The following is a 14601-nucleotide window of genomic DNA, read 5'->3' on the forward strand; positions in this document are numbered from 1 at the left end:
ATCAATGATTTGGATGAGAATTATGAGGCATGGTTAGTAAGGTTGCTGATGACACTCAAATAGGTGGTATCATGGACAGTAAGGAAGGTTATCAGAAATTGCAGCAGAACTTTGAGCAGCTATGGAAGTGGGCTGAGAAGTGGAGTTTAATATAGATAAGTGTGAAGTCTTGCATTTTGGAAAGTCATTTCAAGGTAGGAGTTTCATGGTGAATGGTTAAGGAGTGCAGTAGAACAGAGGGACCTTGGAGTTCAGGTGCACAGTTCTCTGAAAGTAGAGTCATAGGTGGACAAGACAGTGAAGGAGGCTTTTGGCACACTGGCCTTCATCAGTCAGGGCATTGAGTATTGAAGTTGAATGGTTATGTTTACGTTGTATAGGATGTTGGTGAGGCTGCACTTGGAGTATTATGTTTGGTTTTGGTCACCTTGCAATAGGAAGGATGTTATTAAACTGGAAAGAGTGCAGAAAACATTTACAAAGATGTTGCCAGGACTCAATGGTCTGAGTTATAGGGAGAGGTTGGACAAGCTCGGACTTTTTTCTTTAGAGCGTAGGAGACTGAGGGGGAATCTTATGGAAGTGTACAAGATCCCAAGAGGCATGGATAGGGTGAATGCACTCAGTCTTTTTCCCAGGATTGGGGAAATCGAGGACTAGACAGCATCAGTTTAAAGTTAGAGGGGTAAGAATAAAAGGGAAGCTGCGGGGCAACATTTTTATACAGAGGGTGGTATGCATATGGAATGAGCTGCCAGTGGAAATGGTTGAGGCAAGTACATTAACAACATTTAGAGGGCATTTGGACAAATACATGGATAGGAAAAGTTTAGAAAGATATGGGCCAAGTGCAGGGAAGTGGGGTTAGTGTGGACATTTTAGTTGGCATGGACCAGTTTGGACCAAAGGGCCCTTGTTAGTCTTAGCAAAATGCAACACTTTGCATGTCTACAAAACTAACTGTGCCTCCAGCCAAAAATAAAACAAATCAGGCTGGAAAATATAACCTCTATTTTACTGTGGGAGGGTGTGAAGTCTGTTTATTTTTATTTTACCAGTTCTCTGCTATCAAAGTTCTAATTGCTGCTGAGTTATATTGCATTGTCGATCCATCATATTGTAGCCATGATGTAGAGGTGCCGGTGTTGGATTGGGGTGGACAAAGTTAAAAAATCATGCAACACCAGGTTATAGGTGAAAGTGAGTGGAGGTCAGAGTCCAGAAAAGCACATGAGAAAACTAGTTATCTCATCTAGTTACCTAGACGAAGGAACAGTGCTCTGAAAGCTAGTACTTCCAAATAAACCTGTTGGACTATAACCTGGTGTTGTGTGATTTTTAACTTCACCATATAGTAGTGAGGGATAGAGTCTGGTATACTGCAGAGAGGGTCACAGTCTATCCTGATCATCCAATCGCTGGACATGGCTTTTACAACAGGGCATTGGATCAGCAGTAGGAAGAGAATCATGGGTGCATTCAGGTTTTCAAATGAGCAGAAAGAATTTAGAAATCTGAGAATGACTAATGAACCCTCAAAAGGAGGTGCATTTGAATCAAACCCTAGATAGCCTTTCAGCTATTGAACATGAACATTGGGTAACAGCAATTCAGGGGAATCCTGAGCAGGCAATGACTACAGGGAAAAGCCAATATTAACAGTTCCTGGACACTGAGGACAGGCTGATAGACGAAAACAGAAATTGCTGGAGGAACTCGGCAGATTGGCAGATCTGGTGGTGTTTGTGGAGAGAACTAGAGTTAACATTTCAAGTCGAGTGACTGACTCTTCTTCAGAACTTGGTGTTGTCATGAAAAAGACAGCAGGAATATTTTACCATTTTGTACAAATACAAGATAGTTGCTGAACATCTGAATTAAAATCATAGAATGTTGGAAATGCTCAGCAGGTCTGTGGACAGAGAAATGATTAATGTTTCACATTGATTACCTTTTATCAGAAAAGTGATAAATGTAATAATTTAAGCAGGAAATTTGAGAGGGGTGTTGGCATGGAGGGACACAGCGATGGGATGGATGAAAAGTCATGTTCTGCTTTTAGTGTTGTGATGATGTTGGACAACAAACAGAGTGAAATTCCTTCTTCATGGGCACTAAATGACATTGCTGCCCTGGTAACTTAAAGCTATGGCCTTTGGATTGTAACTAGACCATGGCTGCTTTTAACAAGAGCTTGAACCACATCCTGTATTGCTTTCCTTATTAAATGTCATGATGACCGGGAACACAAAAACATTTGGTTCTGAAATACCTAAGATTAATACAGGAATAATTCAGATAGGACCATCTGGCATTGACCGAGGCATTGGAAATAACAATGACAAACACAGCTCTGATGACCCTGTGAAGTTTTCCTTCCTATTATCTGGGAGCTCTTGCCAAATTTGGGAGAACTAACCCAAAAAATAAACAATCATCAGCCATTTCCACTGATTCAAACCTTATAGTTAATGCCCCAGACACCACAATCATCAGCCCTAGGAATATAAAATTCCAGCAGCACTACCAGAGGTAGTGCCTCAGAGGTATATACTCAGGAAGGAGTTACTTTGGAGTTATCAACTTTGATTTTAGATCACATGAATTCTCATGGGATCAGGATAGACATGAGCAAGATAAACATTACCACACAGTGGCCCTCATCTCAATAGAAGCAGCATACAATAGACAGAGCTAAGTAGGCCCACAACCCACAGATTAGATTTCAGCTCTGCAGTCCTGCTGCTTCCAGTCATAAAAGGCGGTGGACAACTAACAGGAAGAGAAGACTTTACAAATACTCCCATGCTCAACCTGTGCTCTGTACTGTCTCCTCCCCCACACTGACCCCTTCCCTACACTGACTCCTCTTCCATATTGTCCCAGCCCTATCACTGTACTCTCTTTCTCTCCCCCTCCATCTGCCTTGTCCCTCACTGTGGTCTCTCCCTCACTGTACTATTCCCCTCCCTGCCCCATCTTCCTCACTGTGCTTTCTCCCCCTGTTCTTAATCCCTCACCATCTCCCAACCCTCTTAATGTCCTCTTTCCCTTCCCGTCCCATCTCCCTCACTGTCTGATCTCCCTCCCCATTCCGTCTCCCTCCCTGTCCTGTATATCCCTTCAGTGTCCTCCCTCATTGTACATCCTTCCTCACTAGCCAGTCTCCCTCACTGCCCCCTCTTCAGTAATGTGCCAGTTTGAATGCTGTTTGATCACGATTCCGCTTCAGTTCTGAGTGTTACCTCAGCCATTGTAAATAAAACAATGGACCAAATTAATAACCCCTAAGGGGCACTGTAAAATATTGAATCAAAAAGGAAATTAAAATCTCATTTTGGGAGGGCTGCTGATTTATGCAAGTCAGTGTCTGTGATGGTTGCTGATATCAGAGTGATCTGATCGACAGCACAAGTTCCCTTCCCAAGTACATACACAAATGTAACCATGGAAGGGAAGCAGGCAGTTGTATATATTTGATCTCTATGCTTACTTCTCTATAGCAATAATGTCTTCAATATCAATAGATCCTTTGGTGAGCAGCTTAGATGAAGTCTTTCCTTTGAACAGCATTCCATTTTGAATTATTCGGACCAAAATAATCCGCACAAGTTCTCCCAAATACATTGCAGACACCATTTTCTCAAACCTGAAAGACAACAAGGAAATGTGATTTCAGTTGCTTTCAGAAAAATAAATGCTTTGGGCATTTTGTCTTTTCCTGTTTTTGCACAAAGCCTAATGGTTTCCAGTGGATCAATGGGTGCCAGTGAATCAAAGTATGAATGGATTAATGTGAGCCAATGGGTATCAGTAAACTAATAGGTGTCAGTAGATCAATAGGGTTTCAATGGATCAATTGACGGCATAAAGCTAACTTTGCCTAAGAGGTCACTTTTCAGATGTAAGTCAAGGGAGTGAATGTCAGTTTTTTAAACAAGGCTTATAGTCAAGGTGAGCTAGTTTGGGCTCAATCCACACAAACACCTCATCAAATTGCAGCCAATGAATAGTGACAGGAGCCAGAACATTACCTCATTTCCTATTTTTAATTGTATTGAGGATTCTTAGAGATTAAGAACAGGACCTTAAGGAAAGGTCATAGTAACGTCAGGAAGTAACTTCAGAAGTCAGGAAAGCAGCAACTTGAAGGAAGAGTGAGTTAAAGGAAGATTCAGTGTTAACTCACAACTGTTTCCCTGGATTGATGGAGCCATCATCCACTTCCCTGTCAAATACAGTCCTGATATCTTCCAAAGAGCCATCATCTCCGAATCCTCCCCATTCCGTGTTGATGCACATTCGTCCTTCATCACCTTCCACCGGTTGGATGTGTCTCAATTCCTCCATGTAACAAGCATTCGTGCCAGTTCCTGAAGATAGCAGATTGCTGATTTAACAGTTTGATCTCATATGTTTAAAAACCAAATTGTGAGTGCAAATTCCTTATTACCAATAACAACGCCAATCTCACAGTATGGGTCGTCAAATGCACATGTCATCATGGTTCCCACGGTATCATTCACTATAGACAGCACATCCACTTCATAATCCTAGTAAAACAATACAATTTTCAGCAAATTGAAAAACTGTGTGGGATTCCACTTTCCACAATAACTTTATTGTAATAGCATAAGAAATAGCAGCAGGAATGCATGAAAATTATGCTATGTGAGTGATGCATGTGGAATACATGTACCTTCTCCATTCATTATTAGACTAATTCATCAAAACTATTCAGAGAAGGTACAGACTAGATAGTGGTAGATACAGACTAAAGCTCTCTGCACGCCATTGCCATTTGACATTCCCAGGACAAATAGAACAAAGGTTATGGGCTAGAGTGAAACTCCTTCTTCTTTGCTGGACCAAACACTCCTAGGGCAAGTACAACATATGGTGAGATACGGAATAAAGTTTGCAGTACACTGTTCCAATCACATATTCCCAGCACAAGTACAGCATGGGGTTAGATATAGAATTAGCACCCTCTACACTGTTCCATCAAACACACACAGAGCAGGTATAGCATGATTTAGACACAGACTAAAACTCCATCTACAGTGTCTCTATCAAACAAAAGGGATTAGATACAGAGTAAAACTCCCAAAGATCACTTCCCAGCAAATACCTCATGGAAAAGGTTCAAAATGTTAGATGGAGCCATGAAAAGTTACAGCACATGAAAAAGGCATTCAGCTCATCATGCCAGTGCCAGCTGAATAAACTAGTTGCCCATTCTAACAGGACTGGTCCATAGCCTTGCAATGGTTCAGGGGTGTGTCCAGGGTCCTTTTAAATGAATTGTGGCTTTTGTCTCAACCACCAAACTGGACAGACACCACTACCCTCTGGGTGAAAATATTTTTCCTCATGACTAATTCTTCTACCTCTATGCAAGCCCCTCATCATTTTCATAGAACCACGGAATCCCTACAGTGTGGAAGCAGGCCATTTGGCCCAACAAGTCCACACCAACCCTGTGAAGGTACCCCACCCACATCCATTCCTCTACCCTATTACTCTACATTTCCCCTGACTAATGCACCCAACCTACACATCCCTGAACACTATGGGCAATTTAGCTTGACTAATTCAATTAATCTGCACATCTTTGGACGGTGGGAGGAAACCGGAGCACCCAGAGGAAACCCACGTAGACATGGGGAGAATGTGCAAACTTCACACATACAGTCACCCGAGGTTGGAATCGAATCCAGGTCCCTGGCACTGTGAGGTAGCAGTACTAACCACTGAGCCACCATGCCGCTCAGTGTGTACCTCAGTTAAAGTCACCCTGAGTCTTCTCCGAACTACAAAAAAACCCAACACTAGCCTATCCAATCTTTCCTTGGAATTACAATTTTCAAGCTCTATGAACATTTTTGTATCCTCTGTAGTCTCTCTACATTGATGATGTCCTTCTTGTGATGTGGTGGCCAGAATTGTACACAAAGTTCCAACTGTAACCCAACATATTTTGGCATTACCTTCATGCTCTTGTATTCAATATCTCACCCATTGAAGAAAATTGTCTTATATCCTTTACTACCTTCACTATCTGTACTATCACCTTCAGGTACATATGGACAGACATACCAAAAGTCTCTCACTTCCTCTGCTTCTCTTATTTCCCTCCCATTTATTGTGCATTCCTTGACTTTAGTCCTCCCCAAATGTATAACCTCAGACTTAAAGAATCATAGAGGTTTTGTAGCACAGAGAAAAATCCTTTGGCTCATCCCATCCTTAGCAGTGGACTGTAGACTACAATGGGAAAAGTATTAGTCTAAAAGCCAAGGATTGTTGCACTTTTTAAAAGCAAATTACATAACACGCATTATTTACACAGTTGGTACAAGCAATAGGGGAAGCCTAGTTACAAACTGGAGCCAGGGGGCTGGGCATGAAGGGAGATTTGGCCAGCAACAAGTAGCCGATTGAGCTGTCTAACCTGGTGACCAGTTATCAATGACTATGGTCTCCTGCCTGCCAAGAAATGTGATTGCTTGGCAGGTTATTGAACAGTTTTTGCCTGTGAATGTTCAGGTTAGAAATCATCAGACCTACAGAAGGGAAGAAGCTTTTTCCTCAGCATTAAAAAACATCTCAAGACTGAAGATAGCCAACTTCCCTATCAATTACAATAAGCCATGACTTTTAATTAATAATGCAAGACTCTTATAAGTGTGAAGCAGTGTTTGTGCCCCTATCCTGCACTGGAAGGCCCAGGTTCAAGTCCCACCTGCTCCAGAGGTGTGTTATAAAATGAGGTGAAAGAAAAGTAAAAATGTGAACTAGTCAACCTGTTCCTCCTGCAAGCAACTGAAAGTACTTGGAGAAGCATGACCAAGAAACAAGATTCTAATCAGTAAAAGGATTGTCTCAAAGTGGGGTGGCTCAGTACTTATCACTTCTGCCTCACAGTACCAGGATCCCAGGTTCAATTCCAGCCTCGGGCAGACTGACTGTGTGGAGTTTGCACATTCTCCCCGTGTCTGCGTGGGTTTGCTCCAGTTTCCTCCCATCATCCAAAGTCGTGCAGGCAGGTGAATTGGCCATACTACATTGCCCAAAGTGCTAGGTGCATTAGTCAGAGGGAAATGGATCTGGGTGGGTTACTCTTTGGAGGGTCGGTGTGGACTGGTTGGGCCGAAGGACCTGATTCCACACTGTAGGGAATCTAATCTAATGAAAGTCTCTGTAGACAGGGATCACTCAACTGACTGCTTTTCCAGTCTTCCCCTTCATCCTTAACTCCCGTGTTATTTTGTCTGCATGCTGATATGTGCATGTGGAGGTGAGGGATTTGTAAGTGGAATAGAGTTTTAAGTAGTAGATTTCAATGTGGCTTACAATTGTCCGTTAAATATATTTATCTGTAATAAATAGCAATGTTTCTTGTTAAGTACTAAAACCTAGTCCATGCTTTCTGTCAACTTGTCTTTTAAAGGTAGTTGATTGAGGAATTCTATATGCTTTGTAAAATCATTCACTTTTGAGATGATTCCAGGAATTAGCAGGGTTTGATTTCAGCGCACTACCCCAGTGAAGTATAATAACTTTGTATTGGTCTTCATTCTTTCAGATGATACTTAACTGTGTGAAATTAATATTGATAGTAATGAAACTACTCATATTAATGTTTTTAAACATGATATTTCAGGTAGAATTTGGAAGCATAAAAATAGCTAGATCGTGATTTACAAGATATCCATTTAGAGACCTTGGGGAAATGGAATAGGTACTTAGGAGACTTTTGCACATATCATTAAAACTCTTTGCACTTTAGAGTCTGTAGCCTGGAAAGACAAGAGTGAGACCCGCAGCAAACTGATAATGGCATCATGGTACAGGAAGCCAATTAAGGTTGGGGAAGGAGAATAAAAAGTGATGGTAGAGAGCGATATAATTAGAAGGATAGATACTGACCCATGTAGTTGTGAGCATGTCCTGAAGGCTGTGTTATCTAGACGGTGCTAAGGTCTGGGATAACTCCTCTTGCCTGGAGAGGAACTTGCATTGGGAGGGGAAGGATTTAGTTATTGGCAGACATGCTGATAGCAATGGCATTAATAGAACTAGAAAGGGACTTCTGCTGAAAGATTTTGAACAGTTAGGAGCTAAATCAAAACACAGAACCTCCAATGTAATAGTCTTTAGATTACTACTTGAATCATGGGCAAAAATTCAAAGTTTAATAGGGGTTTCAATTCATGGAGCACTGACACCAGTTCTTTCAGTACATTCAGAGGCTCTTTATTCTTCTTACCAAAGTGGACATGCTCACATTGATTTCCCAACACAATATTCCATCTGCCAAGTTTTTGCCCAACTATCCAGCCGTTGATAGATTGTATATCATTGTGGCCCATGCACTATCCTGTGGCACTTCACAGGCTACAAACTGTTAGCCTGAAAGAGGCCCATCTATCCCAGCCCCCTGAGTTGTATTCATTAGCCTATCCTCTCTCCATGCTAATATATCATCCTTACACCATGAGCATCTAGTATGGGGCATTTTATCAAACGTCATTTGGAAATTACACTTACTGTTTCCTTTTTACCGTTCTGCAAGTTGACCCCCAAGGAACTCAAACCAAATTTCTCTTTGATACAATCATGCTGGTCTGCCTGACTGATGAGAAATACAGACAATCTCTTCAGCAGCGGGAGTCAAAGGAGGGGGAGCCAGGAGGCAGCTGGGAAGGTAAATTAGAATATGAATTGTGAATCAGCAGAGTGAAGGCTGACAGGAGTGGAAATGGACATGGGGACTGCTGGGCAAATGAACTGATACATTTGGGCTGTGGCTAAACCCAAGACACTACTTATGTAGTGTCTCCCATCTATCTTCTTCCTCCAACTAAAAAAAAAGACACTGTGTGGAGGGTTGGTAAGGTAAGGATTTTAAAAATCTCTTTTGGCAAGTTAGAGCAGAGGGTTTGGAGGCTAGGGCAGTTACATGTTCCTCTTGCAGGATGTGGGAGGTAAGGGGCACCACTGGTGTCCCTGCTGACTTCACCTACGAGAAGTGCACTCAACTCCAGCTCCTCACAGGCCGCATTAGGGAAACGGAACTGGTGCTGGATGATCTTCAGGTGATAGAGAGGAGTTAGAGGAAGGTAGTCACACCTAAGTTACAGGAAAAAGGTGGCTGGGTGACCATTATAAAGGGAATAGTCAGTCAGTGCCGTGTGGCCATTCGTTCAATAGTGAGTAGTAGTCCTCTTTGGATACTGTTGGATCAGGGGAAAGCCACAGCGGCTAGGTCTCTGGCACTGAGCTTGGCTCTGTGGCTCAGAAGGGAAAGGGGGAGAATAGGAGAGTGATAGTGATTGGAGATTCAATGGTTAGAGGAACAGACAGGAGATTCTGTTGTCGCGAACGAGACTCCCGAATAGTATGTTGCCTCCCGGGTGCCAGGGTCAGGGATTGAATCTCAGATTGAATCCACAGGATTCTTAAGGGGGATGGAGAGCAGCCAGGAGTCGTGGTACACATCAGTACCAATGACATAGCTAAGACAAGGGATGAGGACCTGAAAAGTGAATATATGGAGTTAGGTTGGAAGCTAAAATGCAGAACGAGCAGAGAAGTAATCTCAGGATTGCTACTGGTGCCACGGGCTAGTGAGGTGAGGAACAAAGAGCAAGTGCAGCTGAACACGTGGCTGCAGAGCTGGTGTAGGAGGGAGGGCTTCAGATATATGGATCATTGGGATACCTCCTGAGGGAGGTGGGACCTGTACAGGAGGTTTGCTCTTCAGGAGTGTTTAAACTAGTTTGGCAGGGGATGGGAACCAGAGCTATGGATCAGAGAATGGGGTAGCTGGTGAACGGGCAGATGCAGCATGCAGAGAGTCTGGGTGGAAGAGAGTTGATAGAGCGAAGTTGCAGTCAGTGTGATGGATTGACGTGTGTCTATTTTAACGCAAGAAGTGTCAGGAATAAGGGTGATTAACTTACAGCATGGATCAGTACTTGGAGCTACGATATCACAGGGGAAGGAAAGGTTGTTGGATGTTCCGGGATTTAGATGTTTCCAAGGGAATAGGGAGGGAGGTAAAAAGGTAGGGCAGTGGCATTGCTAATCAGGAATAGTATCATAGCTGCAAGAAGGGAGGGAGTTCAGAAAGGTTTGTCTAATGAGTCATTATGGGTGGAAGTCAGAAACAGGAAAGGAGCAGTCCCATTAATGGGAGATTTCTATTGACTCCCCCCCTCGCCCACACATTCCAACCACCCTCCCCCCCAATATCAACAGAGACACAGAGGAGCAGATTTGGAAAGGTGCTGAAGTAATAGGGTTGTTCTCATGGGGCTCTCCAACTTACATGATATTAATTGGAATCTTCTTAGTGCAAATAGTTTGGAAGGAGCAGTTTTTGTCAGATGTGTCCAGGAAGGATTCCTGACTCAACATGTAGATAGGCTGACTAGAGGGGAGGCGATACTGGATTTAGTGCTTGGCAATGAATCAGGCCAAGTGTCAGATCTCTTGGTGGGGGAGCATTTTGGTGATAAAGATCACAACTCCATGACCTAAATTGGAGAAAGGCCAAATTTGGCGGTATTAGGCAAGAACTTTCGAAAGCTGATTGGAGGCAGATGTTCGCAGGTAAAGGGATGGCTGGAAAATGGGAAGCCTTCAGAAATGAGATAACAAGAATCCAGAGAAAGTATATTCCTGTCAGGGTGAAAGGGAAGGCTGGTAGGTATAGGGAATGCTGGATGACTAAAGAAATTGAGGATTTGGTTAAGAAAAAGAAGGAAGCATATGTCAGGTATAGACAGGATAGATCGAGTGAATCCTAAGAAGAGTATAAAGAAAGTAGGAGTATACTTAAGAGGGAAATCAGGAGGGCAAAAAGGGGACATGAGACAGCTTTGGCAAATAGAATTAAGGAGAATCCAAAGGGTTTTTACAAATATATTAAGGACTAAAGGGTAACTAGGGAGAGAATAGGGCCCCTCAAAGATCAGCAAGGTGGCCTTTAGATTAGATTAGATTAGATTAGATTACTTACAGTATGGAAACAGGCCCTTCGGCCCAACAAGTCCACACCGCCCCGCCGAAGCGAAACCCACCCATACCCCTACATTTACCCCTTACCTAACACTACGGGCAATTTAGCATGGCCAATTCACCTGGCCTGCACATCTTTGGACTGTGGGAGGAAACCGGAGCACCCGGAGGAAACCCACGCAGACACGGGGAGAACGTGCAAACTCCACACAGTCAGTCGCCTGAGTCGGGAATTGAACCCATGTCTCTGGCGCTGTGAGGCAGCAGTGCTAACCACTGTGCCACCATGCCGCCCACGGTGTGGAGCCACAGAAAATGGGGGAGATACTAAATGAATATTTTGCATCAGTATTTACTGTGGAAAAGGATATGGAAGATATAGACTGTAGGGAAATAGATGGTGACATCTTGCAAAATGTACAGATTAAAGAGGAGGAAGTGCTGGATGTCTTGAAACGGTTAAAAGTGGATAAATCCCCAGGAACTGATTAGGTGTACCCGAGAACTCTGTGGGAAGCTAGAGAAGTGATTGCTGGGCCTCTTGCTGAGATATTTGCATCATCGATAGTTACAGGTGAGGTGCCGGAAGACTGGAGATTGGCAAACGTGGTGCCACTGTTTAAGAAGGGCGGTAAAGACAAGCCAGGGAATTATAGACCGGTGAGCCTGACCTCGGTGGTGGGCAAGTTGAGGGACAGAATGTACATGTATTTGGAAACGCAAGGACTGATTAGGGATAGTCAACATGGCTTTGTGCGTGGGAAATCATGTCTCACAAACTTGATTGAGTTTTTTGAAGAAGTAACAAAGAAGATTGATGAGGGCAGAACAGTAGATGTGATCGATATGGACTTCAATAAGGCGTTCGACAAGGTTCCCCATGGGAGACTGATTAGCAAGGTTAGATCTCATGGAATACAGGGAAAACTAGCCATTTGGATACAAAACTGGCTCAAAGATAGAAGACAGAGGGTGGTGGTGGAGGGTTGTTTTTCAGACTGGAGGCCTGTGACCAGTGGAGTGCCACTACGATCGGTGTTGGGCCCTATATTTTTTGTCATTTACATAAATGATTTGGATGGGAGCATAAGAGGTACAGTTAGTAAGTTTGCAGATGACACCAAAATTGGAGATGTAGTGGACAGCGAAGAGGGTTACCTCAGATTACAACAGGATCTGGACCAGATGGGCCAATGGGCTGAGAAGTGGCAGATGGAATTTAATTCAGATAAATGCGAGGTGCTGCATTTTGGGAAAGCAAATCTTAGCAGGACTTATACACTTAATGGTAAGGTCCTAGGGAGTGTTGCTGAACAAAGAGACCTTGGAGTGCAGGTTCATAGCTCCTTGAAAGTGGAGTTGCAGGTTGATAGGATAGTGAAGGCGGCGATTAGTATGCTTTCCTTTATTGGTCAGAGTATTGAGTACAGGAGTTGGAGGTCATGTTGAGACTGTACAGGACATTGGTTAGGTCACTGTTCGAATATTGCATGCAATTCTGGTCTCCTTCCTATCGGAAAGATGTTTTGAAACTTGAAAGGGTTCAGAAAAGATTTACAAGGATGTTGCAAGGGTTGGAGGATCTGAGCTACAGGGAGAGGCTGAATAGGCTGGGGCTGTTTTCTCTGGAGCGTCGGAGGCAGAGGGGAGACCTTATAGAGGTTTTCAAAATTATGAGGGGCATGGATAGGATAAATAGACAAAGTCTTTTCCCTGGGGTCGGGGAGTCTAGAACTAGAGGACATAGGTTTAGGGTGAGAGGGGAAAGACATAAAAGAGACCTAAGGGGCAACGTTTTCACACAGAGAGTGGTACTTGTATGGAATGAGCTGCCAGAGGAAGTGGTGGAGGCTGGTACAATTGCAACATTTAAGAGGCATTTGGATGGGTCTATGAATAGAAAGGGTTTGGAGGGATATGGGGCAGGTGCTGGCAGGTGGGACTAGATTGGGTTGGGATATCTGGTCAGCATGGACTGTTTGGACGGAAGGGTCTGTTTTCATGCTGTACATCTCTATGACTCTGTGACTCTATGACCATTACTATAGTCATGGAGAGAGAAAGGAGCAGACTATTTGGGGAAGTATTCGCTACTGAGAGGACCTTGCTGTTTATGAAGACAATGTGAAACAGGCTGATATACTCGAACAAGTTGATGTTAAGAAGGATGATGTGCTGGAAATTTTGAAAAACATGAGGATAGACAAGTCCCCTGGGCCAGATGGGATATAGCCAAGATTTCTGCAGGAAGCAAGGGAAGAGATTGCTGCATCTTTGGTGGTAATCTTTGCATCCTCACTATCCATTGGAGTAGTTTTAGATGATTGGAGGGTGGCAAATGTTATTCCCCTGTTCAAGAAAGGGAATAGGGATAATCCTGGAAATTACAGACCAGTCAATGGGAGGAAAATTATTGAGTGGATTCTGACAGACAGGATTTATGATTATTTGGAAAAGCATAGCTTGTTTAGAGATAGCCAGCATGGTTTTGTGAGGGGCAGGTCATGCCTTACAAGCCTTATTGAATTCTTCAAGGATGTGACAACACACATTGATGAAGGTAAAGCAGTGGGTGTGGTGTACAAGGATTTTAGCAAAGTGTTGAATAAGGTTCCCCATGGTAGGCTCATTCAGAAAGTAAGGAGGCATAGGATACAGTGAAATTTGGCTGTCTGGGTACAGAATTGGCTGGCCCGTAGAATACAGAAGGTGGTACTAGATGGGAAGTATTCAGCCTGGAGCTCAGTGACCAGTGGTGTTCGCCATGATCAGTGGTGTTCTGGGACCAATGCTCTTTGTGATTTTTGTAAATGACTTGGATGAGGAAGTGGAAGGGTGGGTTTGTAAGTTTGCTGATGACACAAATTTTGGTGGAGTTATGGATATTGTGGAGGGCTGTTGTAAGTCCCTACTGTACATTGACAGGATGCAGAGCTGGGCTGATAAGTGACAGATGGAGTTCATTTGAAAAAGTGTGAAATGATTAATTTTGGAAGGTCAAATTTGAATGCAGATTACAGGGTTAAAAGCAGAATTCTTGGCAGTGTAGAGGAACAGAGGGATCTTTGGCTCCATGTCCATAGATCCCTCAAAGTGCCACCCAAGTTGATAGGATTGTTAGTAAGGTGAGTTGGCTTTCATTAGCAGGTGGAATGAGTTTGAGAGCCATGAGGTTATGCAGCAGCTTTATAAAGCCCTGGTTAGACTACATTTGGAATATTGTGCTCAGGTCAGGTCACCTCATTACAGGAAGGATGTGGAAGCTTTAGAGAGGGTGCAGAGGAGATTTACCAGGATGCTGTGTGGACTGGAGGGCATGTCTAATGATGTAAAGTTGAGAGAGCTAGGGCTTTTCTCGTTGCAGTGAAGAAGGATGAGAGGTGAATTGATGGAGGTATACAAGATGATGAAAAGCATAGATAGAGTGGATAACCATAGACTTTCTCCCAGGGTGGAAATTTCTGTCGTGTGGGGGCAAATTTTAAGGTGATTGGAGAAAGGTTTAGGGAAGATGTCAGAGGTTGGTTCTTTACACAGAGTGATGGGTGCATGGAATGCACTGCCAGCAGTGGT

General features: G+C 43.4%; 1 protein-coding gene across 1 annotated transcript in view; it reads right to left on the reverse strand.

Annotated features, from left to right (window-relative positions):
• The window catches only part of LOC122544108 (hexokinase-1-like), a 261171-nt gene that overhangs the window by 196801 nt on the left and 49769 nt on the right, over positions 1-14601 (reverse strand). Inside the window, exons 5-7 of the mRNA XM_087999152.1 lie at positions 4454-4553; positions 4190-4373; positions 3494-3649 (exon numbers count right to left, since the gene is read on the reverse strand). Of these exons, the coding sequence (XP_087855278.1) occupies positions 3494-3649; positions 4190-4373; positions 4454-4553 (440 nt within the window). The remainder of the gene's footprint in view (positions 1-3493; positions 3650-4189; positions 4374-4453; positions 4554-14601) is intronic.

The sequence above is a fragment of the Chiloscyllium plagiosum genome, unplaced genomic scaffold (genome assembly GCF_037043375.1).
Source record: "Chiloscyllium plagiosum isolate Xiang-an unplaced genomic scaffold, Cpla_swu_hap1 HiC_scaffold_22, whole genome shotgun sequence".
Classification (NCBI taxonomy): domain Eukaryota; kingdom Metazoa; phylum Chordata; class Chondrichthyes; order Orectolobiformes; family Hemiscylliidae; genus Chiloscyllium; species Chiloscyllium plagiosum.